This window comes from Coenobita brevimanus, chromosome 55, assembly GCF_032717465.1.
Source record: "Coenobita brevimanus isolate Jiangsu-jjx chromosome 55, ASM3271746v2, whole genome shotgun sequence".
Lineage (NCBI taxonomy): Eukaryota > Metazoa > Arthropoda > Malacostraca > Decapoda > Coenobitidae > Coenobita > Coenobita brevimanus.
In genome coordinates this window covers 1,127,959-1,146,292 of record NC_137008.1, presented here as the reverse complement: position 1 = coordinate 1,146,292, position 18,334 = coordinate 1,127,959, and the positions used below count along the sequence as shown (strand labels likewise).

Below are 18,334 nucleotides of genomic sequence, written 5' to 3'. Positions count from 1 at the left end.
GCGTAACCCCCCCCTTACCTCCCCCCCAAAAAAAAAAAAAATTGTTCAAGGCTTCTCAAAATTAATGCATCTTGATTATTTTTTTCTAGAATGAGCACAATTTGCTGGCTCTCGTTGTTTGATATTTTGTTTAAAAAAAAAAAAAAATCTTCAGATGACATCGGCTGGGAGGCTTAGGATGACCTCCATGATCCACTCCCAAAGTTAAAGATATTACCGTACCATTTGGAAGCCAGAGAACTCAAATGACACAGCCAGTTTGATACTTTTCACCCATCTGTTTCCCTATCAGTACTCGCAGAGGCTCATCGTTTGGGGAGCCATTATTGCCCAGGAAGTTATCCCTTAGAATACGTTTATGACTTGTCTTTCCATTGCAGATTGTCTGAATTTAACGAAGCATTTGCTGTCTTTAATACTTGCTAGGGTATAATACTGGATGAACATCTGTAACTTGAACTTTCGCCTCTAGAATGATTAGTAGTTTACTGTTGTTTTCGACGAGTGTCTAAGCACGAGTTTGGTCTCTAACAGTGCAGTGTTGGATTAGTGGGCATCAAGTTTTACGAGGTTCTCCGGCGGTGTGCCCACATCGAGGAGGAGATGTGTGAAGAGGGGGTGGCGGTGGAGGGCGAGGAGTGAGTAGCGCAGTGTGTTTAAGCCATCCAGCCTGTAGCGCCGGCCAGACGTGCGCAGCAACTTCCCCCGCACCTGGACAGGGAAAGCACTCTTAAATCCACGAACCCAGTGCCGTAAAATTTAGGTAGGTCTGGTTACCTCAATACGATTATATTCAGTTTAGGAAGCGGCTCTCGTACCTTAGGAAATTATTAAGGTAGTCCTAATTATGAAATCTTGCTACATGACGTACATACACACCCACTTACCCACCAACTGCTTCACCTGCTTATCCACCTAGAGCCTCCCCTACTTACACACTTACATACCTACCGCCTCACCTACTTACCTACAGCCTCACTACTTACACACCTACAGCTTCATCTACTTGCACGCCCACTGTCTAACCAGCTACTTACACTCCTACTGACTAACCAACTACTTACACTCTTACTGACCCATCCACCAGTTACTTACACACCCATCACGCACTAACCTTCCAAGTGAGTGGCCTTCGCTTGAGGTGTCGTATCATTGTGTACTTGGCCAGCTGGTTGGGAGGCCGTATGATGCTCAGGCCAGATTGCTTGATTCTGTGGGGAAGACCAGTGTTAGATTCTGTCACTCTCATCTCAGAGGAAGGAAAAATAAATTAAATAAAAAATATATAAATACACCAGATTGCAGATGTCCTCCATTCGTAAAAAAACCTGTAAGAATTGGACTTGAACTGCTATTGGTTTAAGTTTTGGGCGGAACTACACGGGGGAAACGAACTCCAAAGGGAAGCGGTTCAGGGAATTTAGATTTTTGATAAGTACACCATCTAAAAATCATCTAATATAGCGTACATCACACCAAAGTCACTTAACACAGCCTAGGGTCATGTTGTGGTGAGCTCAGAAGGCTTTCAATCACCTCCTCGTTCGTAATTTACTTTCAATACGACACCTAATCATTTTCTTGTATTCTGTAACCCTCATCGGCATCCCAAGCCCTCACCTGTATCCCCAGCCCTCACCTGTAATCCCACTCTTCACCTGCATCCCCAGCCTTAATTTGTAGCTCTCACCTGTATCCCATGTCGTCGTCCTCGCCTCCCCAACCCCAGTACATGTTGGAGTAGCCGTTGAGCTGCAGGAAGTGGTCGCCCCTCAGGCTAAACACTCCACCCACCAGCAGGTAGTACGGCAGCCTGCAATACCACACAACTGTACCACACCACCACCACAACATCACACATCTGTACCACACCGCCACCTGTACAATACCAGCACCACACCTGTACCACACCACCACCACACCAGTACTATACACCACTACCACTCCACAACATCTGTACACCACCACATCGGTATCACGCAACCACCACATTACTATCACACTTCCATTAACCTGTACCACAACTGAACACATCCATATCACAGAAATACCACCATCACCCAGCCACACGCATACCACACCTATGCCACAACACCACAATCACACCACACCTGTATCATACCACCAGGACACATGTACCACTGCAATAGCTTACCTGCCCCACGCGTGTATAATACCATAGTGTTACACCTGTGCCCAATATACCACCTACACCACACCTATACCACACCTGTACCACACCACCACCACCACAAAATCTATACCACACTATCACCACACCACCACAACATCTATACAACACTATCACCACACCACCACAACATTTATACCACACTATCACCACACCACCACAACATCTATACAACACTATCACCACACCACCACACCACTACCTCCACTCCTGTACCACACCACAACCACCACACCTATACCTAACCACAAGCATACCTGAACCACTCTTTTATCACACCATCATCCCTAAAACACTCCACCAGTATCCCTGCACCATATCACCACTACACCTCTACCACCCTTGTACCACACCACCACAATACGTGTACCATACCAGTAATAAACTTAACAGAACCACATTAACTCACCACCACCCACATCAGCATCACACCCACTCACTCCACGCATTATCCACGCCACTCCCACTCCTACTCAGCTGCATCACCGCGCCTCTTACTTGTATCCGAGGGTGTCAACGCCAACGGAGAGGTGTCTGGGCTGAGGAGGACAGGAGTACATGTTACGGTCGTCCTCAGGCAGAAGATCAACGTCGTGAAATACAAAACAGGATGCGTCGCTCCGTTGCCACGCCTCCATAAAACCCGCGTTCATGATGGAGCCCTTGTTGAATGTCGCGTTGCCAGCCTGGAAGGGAGAAAGGTGGTTGAGAGGGGTGGAAAGGAAGTATGATGGTGTGTGATGATGTGATGTGTGATGATGTGATGTGTGTGTGTGTGTGTGTGTGTGTGTGTGTGTGTGTGTGTGTGTGTGTGTGTGTGTGTGTAACAGATGAGGGATAAAGGAAATACATGCAAGGTTGGTGGGTGTAGGGGTGAGAGAGGTGGAGAAATGGTAAATAAGGGAAGAGAGATGGACGAGTGGATATGGAAGGTAGATGAGTAGGGGTAGATTTATGGATGGCGATCGGTGGATGTAGATATGGATTAGTAGCGGAGGGAGGTGGATGAGAAGATGGGGAGATGGATGCATGGATAGGGATGATGGATGAGGCTGTGTTGAGGATAGAGATGGGTTGGTTAGATGGATGACAGAGGGCAGTTATGGATGAGAAGTCACTGAGCACAAGACAGTATGTGGATGATAGAAGAGAGTGGAGGTGAATGCGTGAACTGTGGATGAGGGATGGATGACTGATGAATGAGGCTGAGTAAGGGAAACAGGAATAGGAGGGTGACAGTAAGGGTGGATAATCGATGAGGGAATGGATGGATGGATGGATGGATGGAAGAGGAAACAGGTGGATGGATGGATGGATAGCTGAGTGAGGGGAGAGATGAATGGATGATTGTACATATAGATCGATGAGGAGAGAGATGGGTGAGTGGATGAGGGGACATTGATAAGAGAATGATGAATGACGATTGTGAAGAAGACGAGCGAGTAATGAGTTAGAGGATGTTGGATGAATAATAAAGTGGGTTATTATGGTCAGTGAATTACTCAGCGGTGTAGAGGAGAGATGGGTGGGTGGATGAAGGATGAATGAATGAAAGGTGGATGGTGGATGGTGAACAACTGATGAATGAATGAGTAAATGGGTAGAAGGAAGGCGAATAAGTGAAAAGTGGATGATGCATAAGCGAGGCCGATGAACGAGATGAAAAGGTGGATGGTTAGGCTGGTGGGTGGTTGAGAGGTGTGTGGGCAGGTGAATGAGTTGGTGAATAATCAAATGGATGGTTGGATGAATGTGGTAATACCCGGGTAATGCTAGGACATATGGACATTTAGTTGTTGGGACTATGTTTATTGGTGGAAGGGTATATGGATGGCAGGATGGATGGAGGAAAGTGGGTGGATGGATGTTAGAATGAGTGGATGTGTAGGTGGATATGACGGGATGGATGGGTGAGCTAGTCCGTGGATGAATGAAGGGATGGATGATCAGGAAAACAGTTGACAGAATACCAGTAAGTAAGTAGGCTATGAATGAATTTATAGACGAATTACTGAATGGCAAAATGGTGAATGGGTGGATATAAATGGGACACGTGGAAGTTAACCCTCACATGCTCGGAATAACTCTAGCATTCATTCCCCTCGCAGTAGACTAGATTCAGCTGTGAGTGGGACATTGATGGCTGACGGAATTGATACGACTGAACATATTAGTTATTGGATGAGAAAATAACTTGGTAAATGGAAAAAGAAATGGATAGACGAGTGATTGTTGGATGATTAAATTTACGTAAAAGATCAGGATAAGGTGTATAGTGCATGGATGGATAGCCTAATGGATAGATGGATAGTTGGGTAATATGACTAGTTCGCTAAGGGGTACACTGAAAGTTAGATGTACAGTGGTTAGATAGTTGAAGGGAATGGATGTTAGGTGAACAGACAGGTGGTTACTAAGTTAGATAAGGGTTAGTACACAGGCTGGATGGTTAGACGCTTGGTTGGTTAGATGGTTGGATGAGTGGACAGCTACGTTAGGTGTCTGGTTAGATGGTTAAATGTATGGTTGGATGGTTGTTTGGATTCCTGATTGGTTGGCTGGATGGCTGCAAAGATACCCGAATTGACTATCTGTGGAAACAATAGGAGTGGTATTTTATGAATGGCTGCTCCAAGTCTCTCTCTCTCTCTCTCTCTCTCTCTCTCTCCTGTGTGTGTGTGTGTGTGTGTGTGTGTGTGTGTGTGTGTGTGTGTGTTGCATCTTGTCTGAGTGTGTTTGCCTGTTTCTGGAGTGCGTGCGTTGAGTGTTTGTGCCTGTTCTGCGAAGGCTAAGTGCTTGTATATGTGTGTGTGCGTGCATCTGGCGTGGACTTTGAGATCTGTGCGTGCGCTTTCATCTGTATAACTTTAAAGAGTGTTCGCGAGAGAGAGAGAGAGAGAGAGAGAGAGAGAGAGAGAGAGAGAGAGAGAGAGAGAGAGAGAGAGAGAGAGAGAGAGAGAGAGAGAGAGAGAGAGAGAGAGAGAGAGAGAGAGAGAGAGAGAGAGAGAGAGAGAGAGAGAGAGAGAAAAAAAAAAATGTCTAAGATATGAGTCTGGGAGAAGAGGAAAGTAGGAAAGTGGAAGAAAGTTTAAGTGAACGAGTTTGTGGGATATTGTGAAAGAGGGAGTGACGGTATTTGTGTGTGTGTGTGTGTGTGTGTGTGTGTGTGTGTGTGTGTGTGTGTGTGTGTGTGTGTGTGAAAAAGAGTGCATTAAAGAGTGGAAAAGAGGGAGTGTGTAAGAGAGAGTGAGTGAGAGTGTCTGGGTGGTGTGGTGGCTTAAAGGGCGACCGACTCAGGCAGCTGTAAATCTTCTTGTTTCCACACCACAGAGAGATGGGGAGGTGTGGAGCTATGTGGTGGAGTGAGGTGTGGGGTTGTGTGGTGGAGTGGGGTGTGGGGTTGTGTGGTGGAGTGGGGTGTGGGGTTGTGTGGTGGAGTGAGGTGTGAAGATGTGTGGTGGAGTGGAGGTACCAAGTTGTGTAATGGAATGTGGTTGCGTGGAAGAGTGGGGTGTGGGGTTGTGACAATGGAGTGGGGTGTGGAGTTGTGTGGTGAAGTGGGGTGTGGAGTTGTGTGGTGAAGTGGGGTGTGGAGTTGTGTGGTGAAGTGGGGTGTGGGATTGTGTGGTGAAGTGGGGTGTGGTGTTGTGTGGTGAAGTGGGGTGTGGGGTTGTGTGGTGAAGTGGGGTGTGGGGTTGTGTGGTGAAGTGGGGTGTGGAGTTGTGGTGTGTACGGGTCCTGCCATCACTTATTCCACAACACCACCTACACCATCGTTATTAGTACCATAACACCTCCATCTCACCCTGTCACCGCCACTTCCACTGACATCACATCCAATTATGATACATGTACCTTGTGTCGAAGTCCTCTTGAAACCTACCTAACCCACTACAAGCCCCACCTAACTCTCTACCGACCCTTCTACCCCACTATCAGGCCAGCTAACCCACTACAGCACCTTCCTAACCCACTACACACACACTACACACGACCACAACTAACTCACTCACGACCACCTAACCCACCCCTTCACAATATCACATATCCCACCACTACATCACATAGCCCACCATCTCATCAGTCACATAAAACCCACCACCTGACTCACCATCCTAGCTCAGCACTTCACACTACACCCACCACTACACTCCCTAACCCACCACTTAACCCACCGAACCTACCACCTAACGCACAAGTACCTCTTCATTACGGTGAGATTTCTGTCCTAGTTATCGCCATACAATATTGTTCAGTTTAGGAGATACCTTTCGAGGCAGACAAGGTAAATACATACTCATTCTCATCTTACGTCTCCCCCTTCACTGAGAAAGGAAATCGTCTGTATGTATGATGTTCTCAGGCTGAAGGGAATGATGCACCACTACTCTCGCCCACCCCACCACCTAACCCAGCACTGTACCCACCTAACCCACCACAGCACCCACCTAACCCACCGCAGCATCCACCTAATCCATCATCTAGCCCACCATTATACCCATCTAACCCACCACCTAACGAACCTAACCTACCCCAACATCCATCTAACCCACCACTACACTTACCTAACCAACCATCTAGTCCACCAGTACACACCCCAAACCTACCACCTAACCCACCACAACATCCACCTACCCCACCACCTAACCCCACCTGCTCAGCCACGTAGATGGTATACTCCAGCTGCTGTCGTCGTAGGATGGGATGTAACCAGCTGAGGAGGATGACAAGGTGGTGCAGTCTGTCGCGGTAGGGCAAGATCACCGCTACCTTATGTCGTGGCAGGCACGGCGCATCTGCACAAGGGAAGTATTCGGATAAACCCTCTCATGGTTGGGACAGGTCTAGGGCTTGTATTCTCGTCGCTTAAGGAGGCTCGCTAACATCTCTTCCTTAGCTATTTATTTTTGGATGCGGCCGGTTAATATAATTTTGTACTTTATTCACGAAGAGTACGGTGCTGGTAGAATGATTTATATAACACTGAAGAGGACAGCAACGTGCAAAAACCAAAATAAATCGCTTAGGAAGTGTTCGGGAGCTTCCTTAACAGAACAGAATATCGGCATAATTAACCATCTCGAGATAGACAACACTTCTATTTTTCCAGCCAATACCAGGTGACAAAAATCAGCTGAGAGGGAATCCATGAACTTAAGTGCTAACCTTTTCCCTATGTTTTTGTTTAAGTGCCAGAGTTATATGCCGCTGATGTGAAGGCAGAAAAATACGGGTAAACAGCCAATACCATTATAACTTAAGCTTTGTAATCTGCATGGCTACAGAACCCGGGTTTAGAAAGGCTGTGAAGCGTTCGGCAGCTGTGTAAGTAGAGACAAAAGCATATATAAGCATCATGACTTAAGCTTAAACTACATGATACACTAGTAAAACCTTGGTCTAGATTGGTTGTGAAGTGTGTGGCAGCAGTGTGAGTGATGGGAGAGGCACAAATAGCTAATATAATCATAACTTAAGCTTTATAAACTGTGAGACTATAAAATCCCGGTTTAGAATGGTTGTGAAGTGTTTGGTAGCGGTGTGAGTGAAGACAGAGGTACAAACAGCTAATATAATCATGACCTAAACTTAAAACTGTATTAATATAGAACCTGGATCCTGAGTGGGGCTCCAGCTGCCGCCAGACGATACCCAGTGCAGCTGCTTCTTCACCTTATCCAGCTTTAGTTTCTCCAAGGAGTCAAGGTCGATCTTCAAGCGACCCACTGTTGAACGACGGGGAGGAAGAAGAACGTGATTTGTGAATAATACAGCACACACCAGCAACACTAAGGGCATCAAGAAAGGCAGAGTTTTCCCTCTTTCTTTTCGTTTCTTTCCTTTTTTTATATTTTGCTGAGTCCAAACCTTGTCCTAGAATATGATCCGCGGGGAGAGGAAGGGGGATGGTGGAGGAGTGGCGAGGGAGGGAAGAATGGTGAGGGAGAGAGGAAGAAAAAGAAGGCTTAGGGTTAATGGCTACCAATTGTACAAAGAAGCATTAAGCCAGATAATAAATTTCTGCTAAGTCTCAAAGTTCTCCTAGAATACGACCCGTAATTATTGTGCTGCCGGGTAAACAGAGAGGGGAGAGATAGGATGCCTGACTGAGTGATGAGGGAATGAGAGGGGTGGATGGGAGAGTGGATAGGGAGGGGGAGAGGGGTGCGATGGGGGAGGGGAAGGGGTGAGAAATGGCGAGGCAGGGAGGCGGGTGAAAGTGGTGAGGGGGGTGAGAGAGTGGTCAAGGAGTGAGGGGGTTGGGGAGGAGAGCGTGGTGAGGAGGGAAATGGGTAAGAGTGGTTGAGGGGGAGGTGGTTACAGAGAGTGGTAAGGGAGAGGGGTGGGTGAGGGAGAGGTGATCAAGAGGGGTGGGTGAGAGAGTGGTGAGGGAGAGGAGTGGGTGAGGGAGTGGGTGAGGCAGAGGAGTGGGTGAGGCAGAGGAGTGGGTGAGAGTAGTGAGGGAGGGGGGTGAGAGACTGGTGAGGAAGAGGGGTGAGAAAGACAGCGGTTAGGGATAGTGAGAGGGAGGAAGGTGAAAGAGTGGTGAGGAAGGGAAAGGGAGGGGGAAAGAGTGGTGGGAGGGAGGGTGAGAGAGTGATAAGGGAGATGGAAGGTGAGAGTGTGATGAGAAAGGGAAAGTGAAAGAGTGGTGAGGGGGAGGGGGAGAATGGTGAGAGAGGGAGGGTGAGATAGTGGTGACGGAGAGGGAGGGTGAGAGAGTGGTAAGGGAGAGGGAGGGTGAGAGAGTGGTGAGAGAGAGGGAGGGAGTGGTGAGGGAGAGGAAAGAGTGGGTGGGAGTGGAGGGTCAAAGAGTGGTAATGGACGGGCGGGAGGGGAGGAAGATGGTCGGGGAAGGAGGAAGGAAATTAGATGCTATTTTGAAGACAGCGAGGAGGAAAGGAGGAGGAAATGGAAGAGAGTGGGAGGATGGATATGAGGAAAATCTGTTTGAAGGGAGGGAATGTGACATGAGGAAGAAATTTAGGAGTACAAGGAAATGGAAATGAGATGAGACGGTTTTAAGGCGGGGAAGATGGATGCTGGAGGATGCTGAAGTGGAGACGAGAGAAGGGAAAGAAGTGGGACTAAAGGGGCGGTAATAAGGATGGAGGAGAAATTATGAGTGTTAAAGGATGAAAAAGAATGATGTAGATGCGAAGACAGGGAAGAACACAGAAAAATGAAGTAAATATAAAGAGAAAAAGAAAAATGAAAGCAGGAAGGAGCTGGTTGGTGAAGGAAGTGAGAAGGAAGATTGAATAGGTTAGCTTGGCCAAAGATAAACAAGAGTTGAATCATGCAGGAGAGAAAGAGTTGGCCTGAGAGGAAAGAAAAGAGCAATGACGATGGCTGGGAGGGAAAGAAGGAGTAGGGAAGAGGGGGATGGAGGGATAACAAACATAAAATATTACTAAGAAGAGAAAACTAAAGGAAACTGACCATGAGAGAAAGAAGAGGTAAATGAGTTGGAAGAGCGAGTCGACGAGATAAGAAATGAAAGGGAAGGGAGAGAAAGAAATAGCTTCTTAAATACCCAATTCGGCATAGATTTAGAAGTTGGGCTATGGATGCAGGGAGGGGGGACTAATATGAGAAAGGGGAGGTGTGAGGAAACTGAAATAGATGATAAAAAAAGTAAGAGAGAGAAGAAAGGAAGGAAATATGAAAGCACAAATGGCGAGGGGGTTGTGAATCAAGAAGGGAGAAACGAAAAGAAAGGAAGGAGGGAGGGAAACAAGGAAGGAGCAAGGAGGAAATGTGCAAAGGCGAGGATCCAGAGAACTGTGAGACTAAGACCGGAATGCGAATGGAGCTGGAAGGGAAGGAGAGGAAACTTAACTTCAAGGGAGGGAGAGAAGGGACCAGAGGAGGTCGGCAATAGAGGCAGAGGTTTTAACAGTGATAAAGGGAATCTCAGCCACAAGGGAGGAGGAGAAAGAGGGTAATATCGTGGTTATAATGAGAATCTCAAAGCCTTGGTGGGATGGAGAGGGGTCAGGGCGCTGGGAATATTTCTTTTATGACATCCTCAAGGAAGCATTAAACTGATTAACGTGTCGAACATTCACACACAAATAATAAAGCGATCAACTGGATATATTCCCCACACATAATACTTGACAGAAGGACGAGATATTTGATGGACACTGGAAACATCACTAGCAGGGAAAATACATATGGCAATAAGTAAAGAAAAAATCCTGTATAAAATTATGGTATCGACAGAGTTGTAAAATGGAGGGAAGGGAAACAGTAGAAATTCTATGAGACGCAAAGATCATATTGTGGTAATGTTCAGTACTAAAATAAGAGTCATCTTCAGTCAGTACAGGAGTGTGAAGAAGACTACGTCAGGAAAATCTGAATACTTAAAATTTCAGCAAGATGCGAATGATATATTTCTTATGCTTGTAAACAGAGGGAGATCACAGGAGAATGAATGATACTGGTTTATGCGAGCTCGAATACCTAAAATTTCAACAGTGTGCTAATGATCATTTTCTAACACATGCAAAACATTGTTAGATGAAAAACCGCTGAATAATAATGGGTTTTGCAAATTATAATACTAGAAAATTAAGAAGGTGCCAACGATTCTTCTTTTTAATACTTGTAAAAAAAAAATGTAAGGTTAAAGAAATGACACAAACTCACACAGTCCCGTTGGTATTTCAGGACAGACGGGGAGCCGCCTGAGCTGCTCCTCGCTCAGAACCCGCTCATGTAACTTCCTCCTCGCTTTCCCCTTTGTCGGCACAGCGAAGGAAGCCAAGCCCATCTCGTCGCTGTCAATCGGCTCGTACGTTTCATTTTTCTGCGACCTGGTTTCCCCCTTTATTGTGGTCGTGTTCGCGTACTGGATGTCATTTCGCGCGTAGTCAGCGAGAGTGGGTCCTTCTTGACTCTGGTTGGTGGTACGTGTCTGGATTTGTGGTGTCAGAGGGAGAGAATGATTAAGACTAGAATTTTCGCAGGCTTCCACCACCTCGTTTCTCGGGTTTCCGTTTTGGCAGCCACCACTGATGGAGGTCTTTGTTTTGGCTCCTCTCAGTGTAAACACAGGCCCTCTCGCTCTGGTCTTCCCTTTGTCTCCCTTCCCCCTTTCTCTTTTCCTCTCTTTTTCACTGCTACGAGCACTTTTGGTTGCACTACTTCTCGTTCTAGCACTACCAGAGTCTGTTTCACCGCCAGGATTGCTTTTCCCCCCAATAGTTTTGCTGCTAGATGTACCTCTGTCACTGTCTCCTTTTCCGAGTGTCTGCCTTTCCGTTGAGCCTCCTCCTACCGTCCCCCCTGGGTGTTGTGTTGTGGGGGGTAGTAACGTGTGTTGTGGTGATGCTGGCTGCTGCCGTTGTTGTGATGAGCTGCGATGACTGAAAGTTGTGGTGTCTGTGATGCGACCGTGATGCGGATGGTGGATGGACGAATTGGTGTGAGTGGTGGGTGCGTGGGAGTGGCGTCTGGATGAGTGGGAGTGGCCGGAGTGTGTGACGAGGAGGGAGTTGCGGACTATTATTGCCGCCACGTTATTCGCCAGTCGTCTGTTGGCCGCTAGTGCTGAGTTTACCTGGAAATATGGGACCAGAATTCCTGAGTGATGGACATAAATATTAATAACCAGACGGAGCAATAACGAGCAAATACAACCAATTAATGGTTTCAGAGTAAGATATATGTTATTTCTAAGGTGTTATTCTGTGATTTCTGCAGATGTTTCTTCTTTATAATGCTTGCTACATTCAAGAAAGCGTGCGATCATGCTAGGATTATGTGGGAAAAGTTTAGCAAATTTTAAAACTGGCAGGGTTTGGGGTGAATATTGTAATCCCGCTAAGCAAACACACACACACACACACACTATAAAAATATATATTACTGTACATATATAATGTGAGTAGAAGCACATACATACTCACTTATCCTGACCTTTTCTCACAGTTATACTTACACTCCCTCTGACTAACTAACCTCCACGGACGGTGCATTCCTGACGAGGAGAGGTTCAATCTTGAATTGGTTGAACTGACTCCTCCACGCCCTCTGCTGCCTCCTGCCCGCCCTCCCACCCCCGCCATGACCGCCGCCACCGCCACCGCCACCCCCTCCCACGCCCACACCCGCCCCCGCCCGCCCGGCTTCTAGGTGGGCCATCATGGTGTGCTGCACCACCGCCATCTGGACGGGCGGAAGGCGACAGGGAAAGAATATTAACATACATACATATATGAAAATGGCGCCATGGCTCCTCCAAAGATCTCCATGGAGGGGTTGCCAATGGCACAGGTGATATTTCCTCGGGATTGGAAGGCATACCAACTGCCAAAACCAGCTGATTAATTCCCAACACTTATTGGAAGCTGTTGGAAAAAGATATTCAAGAAGTATACTAAGAATTTTAACACTGTGAGAGTTTCAGCTTGTGGTGTAACTTTAGATACTTACGACTACATGTTTCCTGCCTACGAGTGATTACTTTGTGGCCAGTTTGTGGCTTCATTTCACTTTCAGGATATTACCTCCCAGAGAAGATAGTGGCCATCTATCTAGCTATCTATCTGTCTATTGCCAGACGCCTTAATCCCGTAAGGGGTGGCCACAGACAAATCGCCTTCATGTCGCTCTGTCCCTCGCCATTTCACTGACCTACCACCTAAAAAATCTTCGTCACATTACAAAAAAAATTGACAAGGAAAACTCTCATCATTCATTTCCTCAAACTTACGATATGCAACCGTCAAATTTACAATATAAGTCCCTATACCTGTTCTAGGTGTGAAAAGGCTGGGGAAAGAGGCCTTGACCAAAGATCACGTGGTTGGTCTAGGAGTCGAACTAGAGACCTCTTAATTACCGGTCTGATATGCTACCCATTACACTACAATGTCAGCTTTAACATTCCTGTTTGCTACCACCACACCTGGAGCTGAGAGAGAGAGAGAGAGAGAGAGAGAGAGAAACTGTGTCGTTGCTTTTGATGCTGAGATTGTTAATTCTTGTTTGTTTTATTAATCCTATGAGACTGTAACCCGTCCACTTTTAACTGGCACGGATATTTTTACTTTTGTGTCATTTCCAGCACCTCCGTGGCAGACCAAGACAACACTACTGGTCTACATCCTTTCCACAGCACTTCTTCGTGACTGGCATCATATTCTAGTGCTATGCCTTTCCCACGACTCAGCATTCACGATGAAGAGATGGCAATTTTAGCCCTGAAAAAGACAGAGTATAGTTGTGTTAATGTACTGGGCTTCTCGTATAAGAATTTCTCATTTAGATTCCATTGTTATTATTGTTCTTACTTTCAGTGAGGTTAACTGGCTTTTTTTTTTTATTATGTTCTGGTATATTATTTTGCAGAAGTTCCTCTCCACAAAAATGCAATATAATATCAATGAAGTTTTTCTAAAATTTTCTTTTCTGTTAATTCCTCTGATGATACTCTCTTTCCGTGTGTGTGTGTGTGTGTGTGTGTGTGTGTGTGTGTGCGTTTGACCCCTACAAAGTGGACATGCCTTTGATGCTGGAAATATCTGCGGCTGAGCATTATAAACACAACAGGTGATCATTAGCAAGGACCAAAAATACTGGCATTACACGAGGCAAATCTAAATGAATATAACCTAACCATAAAAGTCAAATCTTGCAGACCAAATCGATGACTGCCAAAAAACATAACATTTGAACATATTTGGAGTTTCATTCTCTCGGGATTTACCTTGGAAAAAAAAAATCATATTACTCCGTAGTAGATAATATTTCCAAGAGATTAGCGTAGAAAATAATAAAATAAATGATACAATTGGAAAAAGGAGAAAAATTTTAAATGAAAGTATTGATTTCTTTATCTTCTGTGGAATCGGACTTCTCTGTAAACTGACATCGTTTGTATGGCTATGTGGTGTTCGGCTCCTCCAGTAGCTGAGGAATAAACTGGTGAAACGCAAGGGTTACTTTTCTTGTTTTTATTTATTTTTTATCAAGTTATATCCATCCACAGTGTTTCAAAAATATCACTCACATTATAAGACTAAAAAACAATGTATCCGCCGACCACTTTGCTCTGCTTAAAGGCGCAACTTTCTACGGCAATCTGGATATGATTCTTTCAACAGGTATCAGCCACTCTACAGGTAACGGAAGTGTGCCAAGAAACTGTCTTACATAACGCAGGCAGCAGCTTAGCCGGTGCTTGATTTCAGAGATAAGCATGTTCATGGGTCTTCTGTCTTGCTTACTGAAGTTTACAAGAACTTTAGCTATCGACGCAGGAACCAGAACAAACCCATTATCGATGCCTTGTTTACATTCAAGAGAAACTGTTACTTCTGTTATTTATTGTGTCCAGTCACGTCTGAAAATAAAACAATACGGACCGTCTTGTTCTTGGGATGGGCTATGGTTGTTGGTTGACTGATGACGGGCGTAGAGAGAAATAAGCTCCAAGTGCCTCCTTGCCTCGTGTTTACCCCATCAAAGACCCGCCATCTCCGGTATCCGAGAGGCGACCAGGTGGAAGTAATTTGAGGGAGGAGGAGTGGGAGACATAGACATAGTTGGCTCTCTGTGTGACCGGCACTTCCCTTGGCGGTGGCTTGAGCTTAACATTATTACTGATGTTTGTTGCTGTGTATGTTCTCACCCTCCTACTCCCTAGCCCCTTCATATCTATCAGTCCTCCTACATTTTATTTTAACCACAGCGCGTTGGTATACTCGGTTTTCTGTGTGTGTGTGTGTGTGTGTGTGTGTGTGTGTGTGTTTTGGGCTGAGAGGTAGAGCTGGAAATTACTGAGGCTGAATGACGAATGAATGGCTGCGTGCTGGTCCATTGCACTGCACACACTGATGAGAGCTTTCATATTTTTGCCCTCTCTTGTTCCTATTTATGGACCTCTCCCACAGCTCGTAAAAGCAGAAATAGAGTGATGGTGACTGGCGACTGATGATGATGATGATAATGTTGATGATGATGATGATGATGTTGATGATGATGATGACGATGATGATGATGATGATGATGGTGATGATGTTGATGACGATGATGATGGTGGTGGTGATGATGATGGTGATGATGATGGGGGAAGGGTCTGCACTAGCTTAGAGAGTCAGTACACTTTTTGAGGTACGTAATTGGAGGTTTAAGAGTGTAGACTTAAAGCTCTTTCAATTACGTATCTCTATAATTGTAACTACTAATACCTGTCTACCCTTAAAATGAGTGTGTGTGTGTGTGTGTGTGTGTGTGTGTGTGTGTGTGTGTGTGTGTGTGTGTGTGTGTGTGTGTGTGTGTGTGTGTGTGTGTGTGTGTGTGTGTGTGTGTTTCATTTTGTTGTTGGATGATTTTTTTTCAGCTTGGAAGATATTTTTCGAAATGGAAATGTTAGGTTTAGAATTACGCCCTCATTACTAGGGGGCTCTCAGCCTATATGATAATAATAATAATAATAATAATAATAATAATAATAATTATTATTATTATTATTATTATTATTACAACAGGAGATACAGTATTAAAGAAAAAACATTGTACCTGAAGGGGTTAATTTGTGTCAGCCATCATTCTTAACCTAGACACACCTGTGAGAGGGTGAAGAGGACGAAGAGTGAGACGATGACGAGGAGAGCTAGGAAGAGCAATGACCTGATGGGACGATACCTCACCGAGTGCGTCACCTGGGGGCGGAGGGAGGAGGGGGTCAGGTCGAGGAAGGTCACACTGGATCTTGATATCACATTACAATACCGTCCAAGTGGAAGAATATTACTCATATTTGGAACAGTCGAAAATTAGCGAGATACAACAGTTTAGGCCGTGACTTAGACCCTCTTTAGGTATGAATAGTTTCCCTGCTCACCCTTGCAGGAGGTGCTGGAGAGGGAAGCCTTCATGTGGTGGCAATGATATAACCAGGAGGCTCAACTACCTGCTTATATAGGGCCTCTCAGTTACTTCCCTATCCCCCGAAATGAGGATGGTGGACTGAAGGCGTAGGGAAACGGGCCTGCACACTGGGTTCACATTCAGTTGAATCTGGGTACTACTACTACTACTGCTACTGCTACTACTACTACTACTACTACTACTGCTACTGCTACTACTACTACTACTGCTACTGCTACTACTACTACTCATCCTTACATGCATACGCTCCGTCACTGCCCAAATCTCAACAAGATCTAAGTCGGTCAGAATCTGTTGTATCTGTGCAACATACTTTTCCACGTGAGTAAATTCTTCCACATAGTTATAATTACTTCTAGTCAGTTAAAGTAGGCACCTTGGTACATTTTCGGAGGCGATGAGAGTCATGTATGTGAAGTGATGGTGTCTTAATTCCAAAATGCTGGTGTCCAAGTTATCAACATCATCATCATCATCATAAATCACCAGCAGCCAATTACCAACCATCGTCATCATCATCTACATCATCATCTACATCATCATCATCATCATCATCCCCATCATCATCATCTTAACCCTATTTCCCACTATTACAATTATCGTTAGTAACACAGAAGCTACTCAATATTTAAAACTAACAATTATTAAAATATTATCATAAGGTTTGATTGTGTTTAGAAATCATCTGTGTATGTAAATTTCGCGTCTAAATTCGGCATGTAAAATGAAGAGGGAAAGAAGGTTGTATATTATTTAGAGGGCTATTGACGCTTCTCCTTTGCAGCGTCAAACCTAATTAACTGAGCCACTTTACTCACTACCTTCCTTATTAATTTAACCCTCTTTTCCATCCCTGCACCTCAAAGTTCTTCCACCACTTGCAGTCTCTCTTCTTCCACCAACACATCGAACTGAGCCAACTGCACTTCCAACAACCATTATTTTATCTCTCTTTATAATTCACTTCGAAGCCTCAACGCCCACAGACATTAACAACACTGATCCGCTCAACAATTATCCGGTTAAGTAATGGCATCCTTTGCATAATATCATCACCATCATCAGCCATTACAAGGCCACTGCTGAACAAAGGCCTCTCCCAACTTTCTCCATGAATTTCTTGACTGAGCCAATCTCTGCTACATTTTCTCTACAAATTTCTCTAGCATCTCTCCAGCCCCTGTTATATTCCACTCTTCACTATTCATCATCATCCTCACTCCCATCCCTGCATCTTTACTCTGACCTCTTCAATAACATCATCCTTCTATCTACTGAACAACCACGGGGACCTCACATACCCTGGTCTCACTCCGGTGCTGATACTGAACCACTCACTCAAACATCCATCTGTCTTTACACATGCTTCCCTGGCATCATAAACTCTTTACAACATTCTGCAGTTTTCCTTTCACACCATACATAAACAACACCTTTCATAATCCATCCGTGTTCGCTCCATCATATGCTCTTTCCCAAATCCATAAATAGCCTCAGTATTCTGAACACACACACACACACACACACACACACACACACACACACACACACACACACACACACACACACACACACACACACACACACACACACACACACACACACACACGTCATCATCATATACACACACTATATGTTCCCACTTGTAATTCTAATCCCTAAAACACTCGAGAATCACCTTATTTTGACCTGTACCTTAACGAGTAAATTTTGCATCTCATTAAAAAAAGAAAATCCTTAATATGTCTCATGTTATGCTAAACCAGGTCTTGAAACAGCATGATAATTTTAGTAACAATATTATGCCTGGTACTTAATGCAACCTAGAACAGCTTGATATTGCAGTACCCAATAAGAAGTTCCCAAAAACCGCAGCAGAACTCACGAGTAATCAAATCGGTTTAATAAAGTGGCACCCTAGTTGACAGTACAAGGAATGACCTGGTACCCTAGTGGCTGTTTGATTTGAAGGCCTTGTAATGGTCGGGGGTAGATCACAGTACCTGCTTGTGTATGCGTGTGGGGCTGATGCGGATGAGCGCTCCGTGGCCCTGGTCCTGTGGTGGCGTGCCTGCGGCCATGACCTGAGGTGGGGGCTGCCTGACGGTGCTGGTGCGGCCCCCCTCATGACGCAATACCCGCCAACCCACTCACGCACTCACCCACCACGCACCCAACCACGCCACGCCTGCCCACCACCACGCTGCAGGGACAGGAAAAAGAAGACTTAGGTTT

The 18,334-nt window shown here is 45.4% G+C and overlaps 1 protein-coding gene across 1 annotated transcript in view; it reads right to left on the bottom strand.

Annotated features, from left to right (window-relative positions):
- Positions 1-499: 499 nt before the first annotated feature.
- The window catches only part of LOC145401207 (uncharacterized), a 66,372-nt gene continuing 48,537 nt past the window's right edge, over positions 500-18,334 (bottom strand). The window contains exons 2-11 of the mRNA XM_080273511.1: positions 18,103-18,302; positions 15,775-15,870; positions 12,164-12,370; positions 10,850-11,762; positions 7,804-7,917; positions 6,845-6,987; positions 2,690-2,877; positions 1,691-1,813; positions 1,115-1,211; positions 500-711 (exon numbers count right to left, since the gene is read on the bottom strand). Coding sequence (XP_080129637.1) covers positions 547-711; positions 1,115-1,211; positions 1,691-1,813; positions 2,690-2,877; positions 6,845-6,987; positions 7,804-7,917; positions 10,850-11,762; positions 12,164-12,370; positions 15,775-15,870; positions 18,103-18,180 — 2,124 coding nt within the window. The 5' untranslated portion in view covers positions 18,181-18,302 and the 3' untranslated portion in view covers positions 500-546. The remainder of the gene's footprint in view (positions 712-1,114; positions 1,212-1,690; positions 1,814-2,689; positions 2,878-6,844; positions 6,988-7,803; positions 7,918-10,849; positions 11,763-12,163; positions 12,371-15,774; positions 15,871-18,102; positions 18,303-18,334) is intronic.